The sequence below is a fragment of the Scedosporium apiospermum genome, assembly GCF_000732125.1.
Source record: "Scedosporium apiospermum strain IHEM 14462 chromosome Unknown SEQ_SAPIO_0098, whole genome shotgun sequence".
In the NCBI taxonomy this organism is placed as follows: domain Eukaryota; kingdom Fungi; phylum Ascomycota; class Sordariomycetes; order Microascales; family Microascaceae; genus Scedosporium; species Scedosporium apiospermum.
Genome location: NW_015971799.1, coordinates 1,072,334 through 1,088,885, shown reverse-complemented (window position 1 = coordinate 1,088,885; position 16,552 = coordinate 1,072,334). Strand labels below are relative to the sequence as shown.

The 16,552-nt window shown below is 52.8% G+C and overlaps 5 protein-coding genes across 5 annotated transcripts; 4 read left to right on the top strand and 1 right to left on the bottom strand.

Annotated features, from left to right (window-relative positions):
* Positions 1 to 226: 226 nt before the first annotated feature.
* Positions 227 to 4,885, top strand: SAPIO_CDS5439 (uncharacterized protein; the record flags this gene model as incomplete). Its single annotated transcript, XM_016787771.1, has 6 exons — positions 227 to 979; positions 1,069 to 1,278; positions 1,348 to 1,617; positions 1,707 to 1,774; positions 1,843 to 1,987; positions 2,096 to 4,885. The coding sequence occupies 6 exons, from the start codon at positions 227 to 229 to the stop codon at positions 4,883 to 4,885; spliced, it is 4,236 nt and encodes a 1,411-aa protein (XP_016642786.1).
* Positions 4,886 to 5,953: 1,068 nt separating this feature from the next.
* On the top strand, positions 5,954 to 7,456 carry SAPIO_CDS5438 (Mitochondrial enolase superfamily member 1; the record flags this gene model as incomplete). The annotated part of the gene is made up of 2 exons (XM_016787770.1): positions 5,954 to 6,121; positions 6,260 to 7,456. The coding sequence occupies 2 exons, from the start codon at positions 5,954 to 5,956 to the stop codon at positions 7,454 to 7,456; spliced, it is 1,365 nt and encodes a 454-aa protein (XP_016642785.1).
* A 3,648-nt stretch (positions 7,457 to 11,104) lies between these two features.
* On the top strand, positions 11,105 to 12,392 carry SAPIO_CDS5437 (uncharacterized protein; the record flags this gene model as incomplete). The annotated part of the gene is made up of 3 exons (XM_016787769.1): positions 11,105 to 11,201; positions 11,282 to 11,556; positions 11,643 to 12,392. The coding sequence occupies 3 exons, from the start codon at positions 11,105 to 11,107 to the stop codon at positions 12,390 to 12,392; spliced, it is 1,122 nt and encodes a 373-aa protein (XP_016642784.1).
* A 957-nt stretch (positions 12,393 to 13,349) lies between these two features.
* On the top strand, positions 13,350 to 14,395 carry SAPIO_CDS5436 (putative SIR2 family histone deacetylase; the record flags this gene model as incomplete). Its single annotated transcript, XM_016787768.1, has 2 exons — positions 13,350 to 13,668; positions 13,833 to 14,395. 2 exons carry the CDS (start codon positions 13,350 to 13,352, stop codon positions 14,393 to 14,395), a joined length of 882 nt encoding a protein of 293 aa, XP_016642783.1.
* A 218-nt stretch (positions 14,396 to 14,613) lies between these two features.
* On the bottom strand, positions 14,614 to 15,999 carry SAPIO_CDS5435 (Major facilitator superfamily transporter; the record flags this gene model as incomplete). The annotated part of the gene is made up of 2 exons (XM_016787767.1): positions 14,614 to 15,243; positions 15,322 to 15,999. 2 exons carry the CDS (start codon positions 15,997 to 15,999, stop codon positions 14,614 to 14,616), a joined length of 1,308 nt encoding a protein of 435 aa, XP_016642782.1.
* Positions 16,000 to 16,552: the final 553 nt, after the last annotated feature.

Sequence of the window (16,552 nt, the reverse complement as noted above, 5' to 3'; positions counted from 1 at the left end):
CCGACTGGTTCTGCCACCAGGGTTGTCCGTGAGGTAGGTAGGAATATCTATTCTGCCCCCCTAATCCTCAAGTCTGGGAGGATGAGTACTTCTGTCCGTCACTCTCCTAAAGTCATTTTCTTTTTGGAGTCCCGTCCTCCGTCCCTCACATCGCTTCTGAGCTGTGGTGTTCACATCCATTCCTTCATCACGACTCCCTTTGGCTGAGTCTCCAGTCGTTCTGATCATGTCTCGCCGTACGCTAGGCGGCGGCGGCGGCGGCGGCGGCGGCGGCGGTGGGTTGCGCTCATTCTTGTTTTTCTTTTGTCTTGTCCTCTTCTTCACACATTCTTTAGCAGCATCCCGTTCTCATCAGAACCTCCATCTCCATCATCGGCAAGTCGAGAAATCCCGCTCTCTATCCAACAGTACGCAGAATCAAGATGAACTTGTACTCCAAGCACTCGACGTCCTTCGACGTCGCAACAAGGCCCGCGTCACGCGCCCCGTGATGAACAACTATGAGCTTGCCGACTCGGGCGAGCTGGCCGCGAACGCTATCCTCGCTTCACCTCTAGACCTCGATGCAAATATGACCGGCAACTCTACCCGGCGCGCGCGTGCTGGGAGAAGCACCGAAGACGAGACGGATGACGCCGCATCTCCGTATTCCATCTCTCCCGAGCTGGCTGAGGCTGCTGCGCGCATGGCCGAAGCCAGTCCTCAAGTGCCCAAGGGCAACCATGAAGAGCTAGCCCGCGAGACCATCGCGAAATACCGCCACCGCAGGGTCAATGACACAAACGCCCCCCCTCTGAAGCAAAGACCCTACGGACGGCTTGGGAGCTATGGTGTGGGCCAGGGTTTCTCCCAGCTGCACTCCGACTCCATGTCTATACAGTCCCAGTTCGTATCGATGTCTGCATCGTCAGAGACATGGTGGATGGCACAGCAGGAACAGCTCGGCTCGGCGCCGTTTGCGCCGGCGTCTGACTACAAGGTACGTGGGATCCCTGGTGTCTTTGACCATCGGATTTTTGCTCGCTTTTTTTAAGTTAAAACAAGGAAGCCACTGACATGAGACCTCAGGTCTGGCGCAACGTCAAGGACTATGGGGCGAAGGGCGACGGCAAAACAGACGATACAGCTGCCATTAACCTTGCCATTTCCGACGGGCAAAGGTGCGGGCCCGATTGCGGTACCAGCACCGTTGTCCCGGCCGTCGTCTACTTTCCCTCGGGGACGTACTTGGTTAGCTCGTCCATCATCCAATACTACAACACACAGTTCCTAGGCGATGTAAGTGATTTGCCTCTTTGGATGTTTCATGCAGGGCGCGATCTTGTGGCTTACACGTACTGCTTCTAGCCCAACAACGTCCCGACCATCCTCGCGGCTTCGAGCTTTGTAGGCCTAGGTGTGATCACCAGCTCGCCGTATGTGTCTGAGAACGAGGGATGGTACCTCAACACAGCCAATTTCCTCCGCAGCATCCGCAACTTCAAGATTGACATCAGGTTGACGGATCCGCGCGCATACATTTGCGGGATCCATTGGCAGGTGTCGCAGGCAACTTCGCTTGAGAACATTGAGTTTTATATGCAGTTCAACTCTGACATTCCAGACAACACTCAACAGGTACACTCTATTCTCTTCCTCTGGGGGAAAAAAAAAGGAAAGGAAAAAAGGCAACCGAGACGCTTTTGGCTGACTCGTTGATTTGATAGGGAATATACATGGAGAATGGCTCTGGTGGCTTCATGGCCGATCTGACCTTTGTCGGAGGCAACTTTGGGTTAGTCTGTCTCTTGGACACTTTGATACTCCTCGTTCTGGATTCCCTTTAACTGACAAGCTCATTAGTGCCTATTTCGGCAATCAACAATTCACAACGGATCACCTCGTGTTCGTCTACTGTTCCACGGCAGTTCAGGTTCATTGGGACTGGGCGTGGGCCATGCATGACTTCATCATCGAAGGCTGCGGCAAAGGTCTCAGCATTGTTGGGGTGGGTTGTTTCTTTGTTTCTTCCATCACTCCGGCCGGCCGGCACATGTTCAGCATTTGGCATATGCTATCGGCACATGAGGGCAGATTGGCTAACTATTCATTCCAGTGGGATCCCAACGCGCAGACGGTAGGCTCTCTCGCATTGGTAGACTCGATCATTGCCAACACGGATATTGCGGTTGAGTCGAGTCTACGCAGCGAGGACTCTACGAGCTTCCTTCTGCAGAATATAGCCCTTTACAACGTCAGGATAGGTGTCTTGGACGTGCGGACCGGTGAGACTCTACTCGCTGGCAGTAATAGCAAGACCATCCCGGGCTGGGGATACGGCCGAATAGTGCGGGGAGACTCCGGGTCTACCTTTCAAGCTGGTAGCGAGGTTCCTGCCATGCAGAGGGTCGAATCCTTGACGGGCGAGGCTTATGACAACCAGGAGCCTAACTTGTATGCACGTCGAAGACCCAAGTACTACGACGAGCCGCTGAGCAACATTATGAACGTCAAGGCCCTGGGCGCCAAGGGTGATGGCGTAACCGACGATACGGCGGTGCTCAACTCCATCTTGGCCGGTGCCGCCAACACTTCCAGCATTGTACACTTTCCGCATGGTGTCTATAAGGTTACCGATACGCTCCGGGTGCCTATCGGTTCCCGCATCATTGGCCAGGCCTGGTCTCAGATCATGGGCACGGGTGTCAGGTTTGAGAATGAAAATGCGCCGCGTCCCGTAGTCCGCGTAGCTGATCCGGGAGACGTTGGCATCATTGAAATTCAGGATATGCTCTTCACCGTGTCCGGACCAACAGCTGGTGCCGTCGTTGTTCAGTGGAATGCGCAAGAAGCGACGCAGGGCTCTGTAGCTATGTGGGACTCGCATATCCGCGTCGGCGGTGCAATTGGTTCGAATCTCCGGGCATCCAACTGTCCAAAGCAAGCTGGAGGAGCTATCAAGCCTCAATGTAAGGCAGCGTCTCTCATGGTTCATCTGACCAAGAGCTCGACAGCCTACCTTGAGAACGTCTGGGCCTGGGTCGCCGACCACGACTTGGATACCTCCGATAGGAAACAGGTCAACGTCTACGCCGGACGTGGTATGCTAATCGAAAGCCGCCTCGCTTACCTCTGGGGCACCTCCTCCGAGCACGCCACCATGTATCAGTACCAGCTCGCTGGCGCTAGGAACATTCTCATATCTACCATCCAGACGGAGACGCCCTACTTTCAGCCTATGGGAAGCGACACCACCCTAGCGCCCTACCGCCCAGGCCTCTTCCCAGAAGACCCATCCTTCGACCACTGCAAGGCTGGCGACCAAGCCTGTAGAATGGCCTGGGGCGCGCGCATTGTCGACTCGGAGACGGTGTACATGCTTAGTGCAGGCGTGTACTCCTGGTTCAACAACTACGGCCAGTCCTGCTTGGACACTATGGACTGCCAGAAACGGGCCTTTGAGGTTGAGCAAAGCTATGATGTGTGGCTCTACAACCTCTGCACGAAGGGCATTGTCGAGCTCATCTCGCCTCACAACGATGAGCCCACCATGGCAGCCGACAATAAGAACGGAGATCTGTCGTCGGTGCTCGCGTGGCTTCGCGGGGCTAGAGAGACGACCGGACCGCGCGACTTCCCTGGCTTCCGCATCTATGAGCCAGAAGATGCGGAGTTCTTCCCCGCTAATGATGTCTGCAAGATGGCGCTGACGGCGTTGGTCAAGTGTCATGAGGAGGTGGACGATTTCCAGAGCCTCCGCTACCGAGGACCCCTCGAGAACGCAACACTGACCGACCTCGTCTGCCAGCCCAGCTGCGGCGAAAGCCTGTCCAACTGGGTATCTACCGTGCAGCGAGTTTGCGGCGCCGACGCCACCGGTGACGGTCCGCCCGTCCTCCACGGAGCGCGCGCGTACGCCGGATGGAACGAAACGTGCCTGGTGGACAAGACCACGAAGCGAATCTGCAACGACGTGATTGACGACTTTACTCCTGTGAATTCTATCGAGAAGATGCCGCGTGCGGAGCTCTGCTCCTTCTGTCACGTCGAACGACTGGCCATGATGCAGCGAACCCCTTACTCGTCATACGACGACTTCTGGAAGAGTCAGCTCGAGTATATCTACTTGAACTGTGATATGTCCGGCGACACGGAGGTTCTGCTGCCTGACCTCGACCTCCCGGAAAGCGACCGCGACTCGACCTTTTGTCTCTCGGAGGAATGGTATACAACGAGCCGGGACGGTGAATCCTGCGAAGAGATTGCCTGGGCACACACGACGTCTTCTTCCGCACTGTTCATGGCCAATCAGGCCCGTATCATCTCTTGCGCCGCTGGTGAGTCGATCCCCGCCGGTACTAAGCTCTGTATGCCTCCCAGCTGCGGCACGACCTACATGCTCCAGGACCACGACACATGCGCCAGCATCGAGCGCAACTCGTCGCTCTCACTGCAGCCTGGCGACGTCGCGCGATACAACCCGTGGGTCGGATTCGAATGCGCCCTGCTGCAGAATATCAGCCTCTCTTACGGCACTGTACTCTGTCTTGGCCCGCTGCTTGGGGATCACGAGCTTGAGATCCCGGGTGGCAAGGATACTACAAGACCTCCTGTTCAAGATGGATATTCGGGTGTCATTGTCCCTCCTCCGGAGGATGCGGACATTGCAGAGGGTACTACGCCGTACTGCGGCGCCTGGCATGTTGCGTCGGCCGAAGACACATGTGTCGCTGTGTGTATGGAGCATGCCATCACTGCCGACCTCTTGTTGCAGGTTAATCCGTCGCTTGGGCCTGAGTTGGAGGAGTGCTCGTCGAAACTGGAAGTGGGTGTGACCTATTGTGTGGCGCCTTATTATGACTGGGAACATTACGATGACGAGGAGGAGGAGGAGGAGGGGATTTGATTCCTTTGGGTATAATGGGCCATGAAAAGGAGCACGGCCTTGCTTGATAATCATCCTTCATCGTAATGTAGATAGTTACATCCAATAAATTTGACTTGCTATGACGAAAATGGTGTCCCGCTCCTGTCCGACTGGACTCATAGATTCGATTGACAACCAGACATATCTTCCCCCTTCATAAAGATCTAGTTTTACACCTCTTCTTCCTTGCCCGCTAAATCACAGGGGGGAGTGATGCTTGAACTCCAGCGATGCTGATATCTGTCCCGGACAGATATCCTATCTCATAAAACCGTTCTATTATTTGTCACATATCCCTCCCTCCCCAGCTGTAATGTTTGCCCCCACCCCAGCCCCCGGCAAGTTGAAGCGCAGCTCACTGACCGCCGGGTACACGCCCAGCTGCACCATGCGGTGCTCCCTAGTTATCTTCTTACTTAAGCTTTTTAAAATTATCTAAAGCTTTTTTTTTTCTTTATTTAAGTCTTTATAACAATTATAAAAAAAATAAAACTTTTTTTTAATTTTTTATTAAAATTATTAAATTTAATATATATAATATATATCTATTGAAAAACTTTATCTTAATAGGAAATATATAATTAAACTAAGTATTATAATGTAATAGAATACCTAGAAGTGGCTGGTCGCGCCATAAGTGAGAGGATTCTTAAGTAGATGTAAGGGGCAGTTCCAGGCATGTGGTGCTGGAACTGGCGGAGCTTTTGGTCTATTGGGATAATTGTCACCCCTTGCAATTATCTTACAAATGACCACTTTTGATGAATCACGAATCTATTAACACGGCTCGGAGAAGAGAGGGGAGAGGGGTAGGTGCATGCCGCTGTGCCTGGTTCGAAGAGCCGCTCCCCGCCACCAAGCCATCCCCATGATTCTGCCTTCCGTGCAAATGGCTAACCTGCGACGCAGCCGGAGAACGAGAGAAGGACTCTTGCGATCTCCAACCGAATAAGGATTTGATTTTCCTGGGCTGCGGAGATCTGCAGTGCAAAACAACCTGCGGCCATCCTTCGTCTCGATTAACCCGACGAAACATAATACAACACAATGGCAGCCCCGGCGAACGAGATTACATTGACGGGATGGACAACTCGGGATGTCCGATTCCCAACCTCGCTGGACAAGACCGGATCGGATGCCATGAACGCAGCTGGAGATTATTCAGCTGCATACTGCATTCTGGAAACGGATTCTGAATACCGCGGTCATGGAATGGTATGGTTGTCATAATCCCTAATATCTCTCTCCTTCAGACGGCATGAGTCTTTCCACGGCAGTTCATAAAATGCTATCATGAGAGAGAATCGGTATCCGAGTATCTGACTAACTTTTTTTTCCCCCTTTGTCTCCTAGACTTTCACCATTGGTCGTGGTAATGATATTGTTTGCCGCGCCATCGACCATGTTGCAGACAGGATCAAGGGGAGAACACTGTCTTCGCTAGTTGCCGACTGGGGCAAGACATGGCGCCATCTCGTCAACGACAGCCAGCTTCGATGGATTGGCCCAGAAAAGGGCGTTATCCATCTCGCCCTTGGTGCCGTCGTCAACGCCGTCTGGGACCTCTGGGCCAAGGTCTTGGAGAAGCCTGTATGGCGGATCGTGGCGGACATGACCCCCGAGGAATTCGTACGCTGCATCGATTTTCGGTACATTACCGATGCAATCACTCCCGAAGAGGCCATCGACCTCCTACGAGAGTCCGAGGCGGGCAAGGCGCAGAGGTTGGAGGATGCTCTGAATAACCGTGCCGTGCCGGCCTACACGACGAGCGCCGGCTGGCTTGGATACGACGAGGAGAAGATGAAGGCCTTGCTCCGTGAGACGTTAGAAAACGGCTACAAGTACTTCAAGGTGAAGGTTGGTGGCAGCGTGGAGGAGGACCGAAGGCGACTAGCCATTACGCGAGAGATACTGGGCTTTGACAAGGGAAATGTGTTGATGGTCGACGCCAACCAGGTCTGGTCTGTGCCGGAGGCCATCGAGTACATGAAGCAGTTGGCTGACTTCAAGCCATGGTTTATCGAGGAACCCACCTCGCCAGATGACATTGCTGGCCATAAAGCTGTGAGAGACGCGCTCCGTCCCTATGGCATCGGCGTCGCCACAGGCGAGATGTGCCAGAATAGGGTCATCTTCAAGCAGCTCATAGTAACAGGCGCCATTGATGTTTGCCAGATCGACGCCTGCCGGCTTGGAGGCGTCAACGAGGTTCTTGCCGTCCTGTTGATGGCGAAGAAATATGGTGTGCCCGTGGTGCCTCACTCAGGGGGTGTCGGGCTCCCAGAATACACGCAGCATCTGAGCACGATCGACTATGTGGTGGTAAGCGGGAAGCTCTCGGTTCTCGAATTCGTCGACCATTTGCACGAACATTTCTTGCATCCGGCCGTCATCAAAGATGGCTACTATCAGACCCCGACGGAGCCCGGATACAGCGTCGAGATGAAGGCGGATAGCATGGATCGTTACGAGTACCCCGGGACTGATGGAGTGAGCTGGTGGAAGACAGAGGAAGCGAAGGTCATCCTCGAAGGCGAGAAGATTTAGGTAGGGCCGCCCTTGCAATCAGAATGATGGATCTAAGACACTGATTGTGTTTGAAGACTCGGCATTGCTTGGGCCTGCAAGTACTTCGTACAGCCCTAATAAAGTCCAATGCTGCCAAGTACTTCGTAAGATTGTGAGTGAGTGTCGCGAGGCCTGAAAAACGCAGCTGCCAAGATGCCAAGAGCCAACCAGGTAGGAAGCGTGGAGCGTGAGTGTATGGTGACTCGCGACCGACTTCGTATTCTTACTTCGTACTTCAGGGCTCGTACTTCGTAGCGGTGACCAAAACTAAGAGTTACATCGCGTGAGACTCGCGATATTGCGAAATACTGGAGCCAGGATATCTTTTCCTTGTCTTTTTTTTTCTCTCTCTTTTCTCCTTAGGTCTTGGTATTAGTCTGGAGGCACGAGGGTGGGACAAATGCAAGATCTCCAATTCTTTTGCTTGGCGTGTAAGCACTTTGAGGATAGTCTGCCTCGGTATTCTGGGTTGGCTGAGAAATTGTTCCTTGGCGAGGAAAAGGAACATCTCAGGTCAGGCAGCAAGCCAGTTGAGACCAGGCGCCGAAGTCCCTTCAACGGATCTTTGTGAAGTTATTGAGGTGAGCTTTGCTGTATTCTGCACGTCCATGGGTTTGTGGTACCTGCCAAATACTAACATCAGAGTGCGTGGGGAGATTTGTTTGTGCGATGGTAACACAGGCCTCGGTGTCTGATCCAGTGCGAACTGCGAGGTGGCAGTGAAGGGTAGTTAGGGTCTCCATCTCTCCAGCATCATTTTGTTCTAACTTGGTCCACTCTCGCTTCTCCACCTCGCGTCCTTCGTAGGCAGGGACTGTGGTGAGACGTACTTCGTTAGGTCGAGAACGATGTTACTCAACGATTCAAAACTTTGAATATGGTGAGTTAGAGAGAGAGAGAGAGTCTATTTCTCTGGTCGCTCTAGTGATCAAGCGACTATTGACGCATGTCTGAGAACATTGAGGTTTATGTTGGCTTCTGTATCCTGATGCTGCGCCGGAGATTACTTGCGGAAGGAAAGCAGATTGGCGTCCTTCGATCACTCTCCTCCTACTCCTACGCTTCTGAAAAGTCCCTCCCTATGCACATGACACATCAATTGCACTTGTTGAAATGACAGTATCCGTTCTCCGTCGCTGTCCCTGCCTCGAGACCGAGTATGAAGCACAATGAATGTACTTATCTCATACTTGGCAGCCCTGCGGTTGTGCTCAAGTTTAGCAGTCAATACCATGTAATTCATACCAGCAAGGAGGGGGTGCGGCAAGGGACGATGGATCAATCAATTTGTCGATTGTGGACTGCCCATCAAATTGTCAAATCTGGGTTGGACAAAGCCGCAAAGGCACTTTCCGTACTCTCTGTGCTACATGTACAACAATGGCACGGTCAGACAAATCTCACTGAAGCGTGCCGTCAATGTTTCTATTAGTCAACCTAATCTCCCCATGCACGTGTCTTCTCGTTTTCCACGCATTGTTACTACTTTCGCACTTGACCTTCGAAACCAGGGGTGAAATTGTGACCCAAAAAGGGGGGGAAGTCGAGCCTGCCGACATGGGAGAGAAAAGTCTCATTGAAAAACTCGAATTTGTACACCACAATGGCTACACTATGGGGGGAGTAAACCATCGTCTTACACACTAATCCGTGCCCTATCCTCCTTAGCCGCTCAGCTTGAACAACCCTTAAGGCTTTAGGGCAGGCTTTTCGGAACCCAGGCACGGGCGGGAAACACGGCACCTGCCTCAGTTCGTGAGGAGACTCGCTCTAACTGGAAACAGGTCGCGATGGCGATGGCGTGTCTGGGGAGACGGGGAGAGTGTCCCAAAGCGGCAGGTTCCTCTGGGCCCATTGTTGCTTCGCACTTTGCGTCTGAAATTGCATGACCGCATCGGCGCATCTTGCCGGATAATCCAATATTTCGTTCCGCAGAACCCAGCCCTGCCAGAATCAATACGAAGGACAAGGTCAGGGATACAGATCGGATGAGATCAGAGAGCAAGCAAGGTAGGACAGGGGGCCATGTAGCTTAAGAAGTTTTTTTTCCGGCTTTAAAGAGGAACCCTCTCTTTTTTGTTGATTTTAGTTTCATTTTTCTTCTTCTTCGTACTTTCTGGGCTTTCTTTTACTTCATTCCCCCTCATGTTTCGTATTTTCTTCTGCGAAATATTAGACCCATCAAGACGCATCACTAGTTTCGATGCCGGTGAGCCTTGTGCGTCGTCTTACTTCAAACTGTACATCGTGACTAATACTTCGCTTCGTACCTGTGTATGTGCGAAGTACGGAGTACAAGTAGTTTATTGTCGGACGATTCCTTCATTCCCAATCCGTTCCAAGACCTTCCTCCAATTCCCGGTTTTTAGTCGGATCCGGTACTCGCATCAATGATCGATTGATTGATTTCGGACAAAAGAACGAGTGAATCAGTACTCGGGACCGTACCCCGGCCCCTCGTACGGGTTTATTATTACGCGAGCATGTTCCAATTGGAGTGATATTACCGCCCAGAATCCCAAGACTTGGCGCCCAAATGCCTCGCGAAACAAACGAAGTTTGAGTCCCTGTATATTGTGCTGCGCCTGCTTCCTGCATAGAAGGGTCATTTCATGGCTGGCCTCCTTCATGCTAAGAAGAATAATAATAATGCTGCATCACTGCATCACTGCATCGCCGCATCGACGGACAAAGGACCTCGAGTGCTCGGGGCATGGTACTTCGTACTTTGTACATGACCACAACCCCTGACCTAACCCGTTTCTCCCATCTCCCAGTCCCCACTAATATCCAACTTGGGTTAGGACGATTACCTGCGCCCCTGGCATGTGCCTGGCATCGGGCCAATAGAACTTCTGTTACCCACTAAGGTCTCTGGTCCAACCCCATGCGACCAACCATGCGAGATGACTCTGGAGGCAACGCCAGGGACCGGGTCTTTACTGAGGAGCCCATTGGCCAGGCTCGAGGCGTGCTGGGCTTGGCGCCGTTCCCTTTCGTTCTTTTTCGGATCCTTCATCTCGCAGTCAACACCATACGAAGTGGTAAATTGCAAGCAACTTCGTGCGATCTGGGGACCGGGAAACACCAGCCAGGATGGTGAGAGATACTTCTTCCTTCGAGCCGTTACGCGCCAGCCCCCTTGCCCTCCAAGACCCGGGAATATCCACTCTTCTTGCGAGGCGGCGTATGAGTGTTACCGAACAAGCAAATGCGTCCGTTCAACGCCAAGAGGGAAAACGGGGAACCCTCGCCTCATAATGGAGCCCTTCACCCCCTTGATGGAGCCTTTGGAGCCCTTGCTTCCTCCCCCTTCTCCTCTTCTCTTTTATCCCACCTCCAGACATTCGTTTAATAGACCTAAGGAGACGCTCAAGTCCTCTTGTGGATTCAACTTGTTTATTCCAGCATTATTTTCAGTCTCTCGTTAATATCCCCCCTTTTGTTTTTCATATTTGCTAGCTTCGGCTGTCTTGCCTCGCCACAAGCTGTCTTGGATATCGTTCCCTGACGACCACAATCCTTTTTAAAAACAGAATCCAAATAGAAACGAAAAAGGACTCTTCTAGTCTTTCAGAAACCTTTACCCGATCCTCCAAAAGAACGCTTTCTTGCATATCAACAAAAATGCGATCCTCTGCTATTTCCGGCGCTCTCCTCGCCCTCCTCGGCGCTTCTATGGTCTCCGCCCAAACCTTCACCCTGTGCGACCCGACCAAGAAGGGTAGGTATCCGTGTTGATCCGTGGAGGCAAGCAAGGCATGGATGGATGGTAATGACTGACATGATGTTTCGCACCAACAGACTGCCCTGCCGACCCTGCCATCGGTGGAGACTTCACCGTTGATTTCACCAAGGGCAAGAGCAGCTTCTTCCACCTCGCCGACGGCACCACCCTCACCTACGACAAGGAGAAGGGTGCCGTCTTCAGCATCGCCAACGAGAAGCAGGCCCCCACCATCAGCAGCCCCGGCTACATCTTCTTCGGCAAGCTCGAGGTCGATCTGGTTGCCGCCCCTGGTGCTGGTATCATCACCAGCATTGTCCTTCAGTCCGACACCCTTGATGAGATCGACTGGGTAAGTAGAAGATGGCTGCTCGTCAAGCAATCTCCCCTTGAGCGCGGTGGTTGGGCTATGGATTCTAACAGGAAATTCTGCTATAGGAATGGCTCGGTGGCTCCCCCGACGAGGTCCAGACCAACTACTTCTCCAAGGGTGATACCTCCACCTATGATCGTGGTGGCAAGCACTCGGTTTCCGCCTCGACCTCGACCTTCCACACCTACACGATCGAGTGGACTCAGGAGTCCCTGACCTGGTCCATCGACGGCGCTCCCGTTCGTGTCCTCACCTACGCCGACGCCAAGGGTGGAAAGACCTATCCCCAGACCCCCATGCAGGTTAAGCTCGGTTCCTGGGTCGCTGGAAGGTCCGACGCCCCCGAGGGCACCGTCCAGTGGGCTGGTGGTCTCGCCAACTTCGACAACGGTCCCTCGCACGCCTACTACAAGCGTATTGAAGTTGCCGACTACATGGGTGGCAAGAAGGCTGCCAAGTCCTACATCTACAGCGACCGCTCCGGCACCTGGGAGAGCATCGTCGTCGACACTGAGGGTGAGGGTCTCCAGGACAAGCAGGTCGATGGTGGTGATGACAACAAGTCCAAGTCTACCTCCGCTTCTGCTTCTGCTTCTGCCTCCGCCTCCGCCTCTGCCTCTGGCTCCGACAACAGCACCGCTTCCGCCAAGCCCACCGCCTCTTCCACCGGCGGTTCTTCTTCGCCTTCCGGCACTGGCAGCTCCGCGGGTGCTCAGGAGACTGGTTCCCAGGACTCCGGTGCTTCCCTCGTCCAGAGCGTCACCGTCGCCGGTGCCGTCCTCTCTGGTCTTGCCATCTTCGCCAACCTCTTCTAAACGGTTTGAATATTGAAATTGCGAAAAGAGAGACTCGGAATCTCTGATCAGTCATATTACACGGCCCCTCCGACGCATACCATGTTGTTATCATAGTTTTCTGGAATGAAGTAGCATTGGGGCCATCACGGGATTTTTTTGATGATTGAGCGGTTTCTTTGTTTTATTCCCCCTTTAGAGAGCGAGATAAGATGTCCCCAGTTATATTTTACTGTACATTTTCTGGGGCAAAAAATGGCATCACCTTTAAAACTTCCAGGTGTGGGGGGGTGAGTGTGTGTGTGTCTTGGTGAGATTTCAACGTGCCTGCTGCGTCCTGAAGCCCACTCAGACCTGTTTCGATTCTTCTTCGACATGAGCTCTCGGTTCCCTTCGTAATCCCCAGAGTCAAAAGCCGACCCGCAACCCGTCGGGTCGTCGCGCGATATCTATGATTTGTCGACGTATGAGTACCTGCCCGCCTCCCCCCGGCTCCGTATCCGTGGCGTCGGTTAGCTGCAGATCCATTCCTCTGTATACAGACTCTGTGAAACGCTCAATCAGGCTCCCTGCCAGCGCCCGATGTATTAGCCGCGGACTGGTCACCTTGGAGATTATTAAGTGACGTGCGCCTTCCCCATGAATGACGGAGAGGCGGGATAAATTCAGGCTTGGGATCTACTTCGTGGATGGCGACCAAATTGCGGGTCGTGATGCAGCGAATCCTGCCTTAAATTCCCACGGGGAAAGAACGACTGTCCTCCAAAGATTTATCGAATTATTTTGTTTAGACCAGAAAAAAAGAGCAGGGAAAAACTCTCCTTGAACATAAATAAACTGATGGAAGCCCCAACTTCCCTCTTATTCACTTGTTGTTTCCTAAACTCTACCCCACTTTAAGCCTCACATTCAGCTCTCATCCAGTCTCCTCTCATCAACAATATCATCACTCACTTCTCATCGTCACCGATCTCAACAATGCCTCCCTACAACGACCTCTCTCGCTTCCACAGACTCCTAACCGAAAACCCCCGCATCCTCCTCGTATGCGGCGCCGGATTGTCCGCATCCTCGGGTCTCCCCACCTTCCGCGGCGCCGGCGGCCTCTGGCGGAACCACTCGGCCACGGCGCTAGCCACGCCGATGGCCTTTCAGCGGGACCCGGGCCTCGTATGGTTGTTCTACGCATACCGCAGGCACATGTGTATGAATGCCGTTCCGAACCGGGGACATTTGGCTTTGGCGGCGTTGGCGGAGAAGTATTCGAATGTGTTTTGCGTTTCTCAGAATGTGGACAGTGAGTTTCTTACCTCTCTTTCTTCCCATGGACTCATTTTTTTTTTCCCCTTTTATTTTTTTCTTCTTTTCCGTCCCGAATCAATCATGATTTCGTCGGATGTGTAAACAGGTTTAGAAACACACATCTTTATCCACTGTTTCTTTCTTAACACATTCTCCTAGATCTTCTCGAGAAAGCCAACTACCCAAGAGAAAAGCTAAGAAAGATCCACGGTTGCCTCTTCGGCCTCAAATGTTCCGACGACACATGCACGTGGCGGTCCACCAACTACACCGACGATCCCCTGTGGCCCATCCTCGCCCCTGCCTCCGAGGACGTCGACCCGACCAAGACCCTGCCGCTTCTGGACCCAGACCACCCCGCGCCTCATATCCCGGCCAAGGACATCCCCAAATGTCCGCAGTGTCAGAACGAAAGGGCCCTGCAGCGCCCAGACATCGTATGGTTCGGCGAGTCTATGGATGACCGGAATGTGGACGATATCCAGAACTGGATTGATGAGGGCGTGGACGTTGTGCTATCGATCGGGACTTCGGAGGCGGTTAGCACGGCGGCCGGGTTTCTGTATGACGCGAGGGCGCAGGGCGCTGTGTATGTTAATGTGAATCTTGATGCTGAGGAGGAGGACAGATTGCGCTATCTTGACGAGGAGGACTTTGCTTTCGGTGGTGATGCATCGGAGTTGCTTCCGAAGCTTTTTGGTCCCATCATTGGGGAGATCTGAGGCCGGTGGTAAGGTTGGGTTTGATTTATACTCTGAGAAGTCGGCGTTCACCATGTGGTAACTTTCATCCAGTTATCCAGATATCCAAAAGCGTATCCGTTCATTCATATTGCAGTCATGACTATAAACAAAGAAGTTTCTCTACAACACCTCAGTCCACCCAAGTCCATCAACCTACTCTCCCCATCTTAAATATCAAAGAACCTTAGGCTTCAACCTCAAGAACCGGCGATTGTCAGTGCTACCGCGCCGGCCCCAGCCAGAAGAAACGCCGCACATGCGCCAAACACTTTCGCATAATCCCCTCCTCCCCTAGTCAGCGCCAAAGACGCAACAACGAACACGTTCAACGGCACTCTCAGCACACCATACACCTGCGCACGCACGGCATCATCAACCACCTTTCCTTTCAATAGCCCAACAACAGGCCAATAGACTCCCACGCAAGCTTCGAAGGCACAGAAGAGCCAGAACGCCGTCTGCTCGGTTCTTGGCGCCGAGGAGAGAGTGTAAAAGATCACCGTGGAGACAGCGAGGAGGGCGGAGAGGAGGGTGCCGTGGCTGAGGGTCGTGTAAGATGAGAGTTTGGTGAAGAGGAGGGACGCGGTCATCATGGAGGCCATGAAACTTGCGAAGATGGTGCCGTAGGGGAGCGGGGTGGGAGAGTTGGCGTGGGCGGCTTCTAGGGCGGGCGCCCAGAAGAAGACGAAGAGGTACATTGAGCCTTCGAACATGGTTGAGGCGAGGCCGAGGGAGAGGACGCGTTTGTTGGTGAGGGCTTTGAGGAGTCTGTTTTCGGCTGGTTTGGACCCGGAATCGGGAGTTGTCGCGTCGCCATAGTTTTCATCCTGAGAACAGAATCACTTCAGCTAAATTCTTTGAGATCCTCGAGGCAATGCCTGTTCCGTTGAATGGCAATGACCTACCCATTGGCTGTAAATGAAGACCGTCGCCAATCCAAGCAACCCAACACTTAGCCCAAAAGGTGCCTTCCTCGTTCCCGCCCACTCAACCAGCCACTCGCTAGAGATACCGCTAGCAATAGCAACGATGCTATTCACGGTGCTCATGGTGCCAAATGTCCTGGACAGGCTAAGTCCCTTGCTGGCCAGCTTTCGCTGGTGAAAATCCGTCACCATCCACGTATCAAAAACACTGAAAAGCAGGCTCGTGCCAATCCCACCAAGGACGCGACCGGCAAAGAGTAGAGGTACACTGGGTACCACTGTGAGAAGGCAAGAGAGGGAGTAAATGACGCAGAAGGAGAGACAAGCTAGGCGTCGGCCTGATCGATCGGCGACGGAGCCGATAAAGTAGGCACTCACGGCCCCGGAAAGAAATCCGGTGGTGAAGAGCGTGGGGATCAGCCCGGGAGAGACCTTGTGTTCGTCGCGGTAGAGGGAATAGAGATAAGGCCCTTGGAGCCAGTCTGAAGCCATGACGAGGGCATAGACGATGTAAAAGGCTCGTTGCGATCCCTGATGGGGGCTTTCGCGGCCGGCTTTCTGCTTCCCCTGTTTGCTGGGGCTCCCTGTGGCTAGCAGAGTCCCGCAGACCAGCAGGAGCCCGGCGAGATTCTTCTGATATATGTCCAGATCCAACATCTTCATCCTTTTCTCTTTATTCTATTTGTTTTTCTCATCTTTCAAAAGTAGGGCGTGTCGGCTAAAACATAAAAGAAGGACAGAAGTAGTCGTCGTCGTCGTCGTCCCGTATGATTAGATAAGCCCGGGACGAGGATGAAATCTGTCTTCATCACAAGAAAGAACAAGGACTTGTTTCCATTGATTAATGCTTCGCATGCCTGGAACTATAACCTGCCGTATCTCAATATCTCGAAGGAAGGCGAAGCCATCAAGGTGAGTGGCAGAGCTTCGGCTATTCTCTCTAGATTCACGACTTCTTCGTCTCCTTGTATTTCCCAACGAATCTCACCACCAATACTCGACTCTTTCAACATAACTATCGTCAAAACCGACACGCCGCTATCGCAACTTAAAAACTGCTCCTCGAGTAATATCAGCTATTTCTCCATTCATAATGTCCGAAAACCGAGATGTTTCTACGTCCTCTACGACCCCCAAGTCAAAGCAGGACCCCCAGGGGGGAGTAAGAAAACCTGGACCTGATTGGGGCCAGCCTCACTAATTTCCCCTT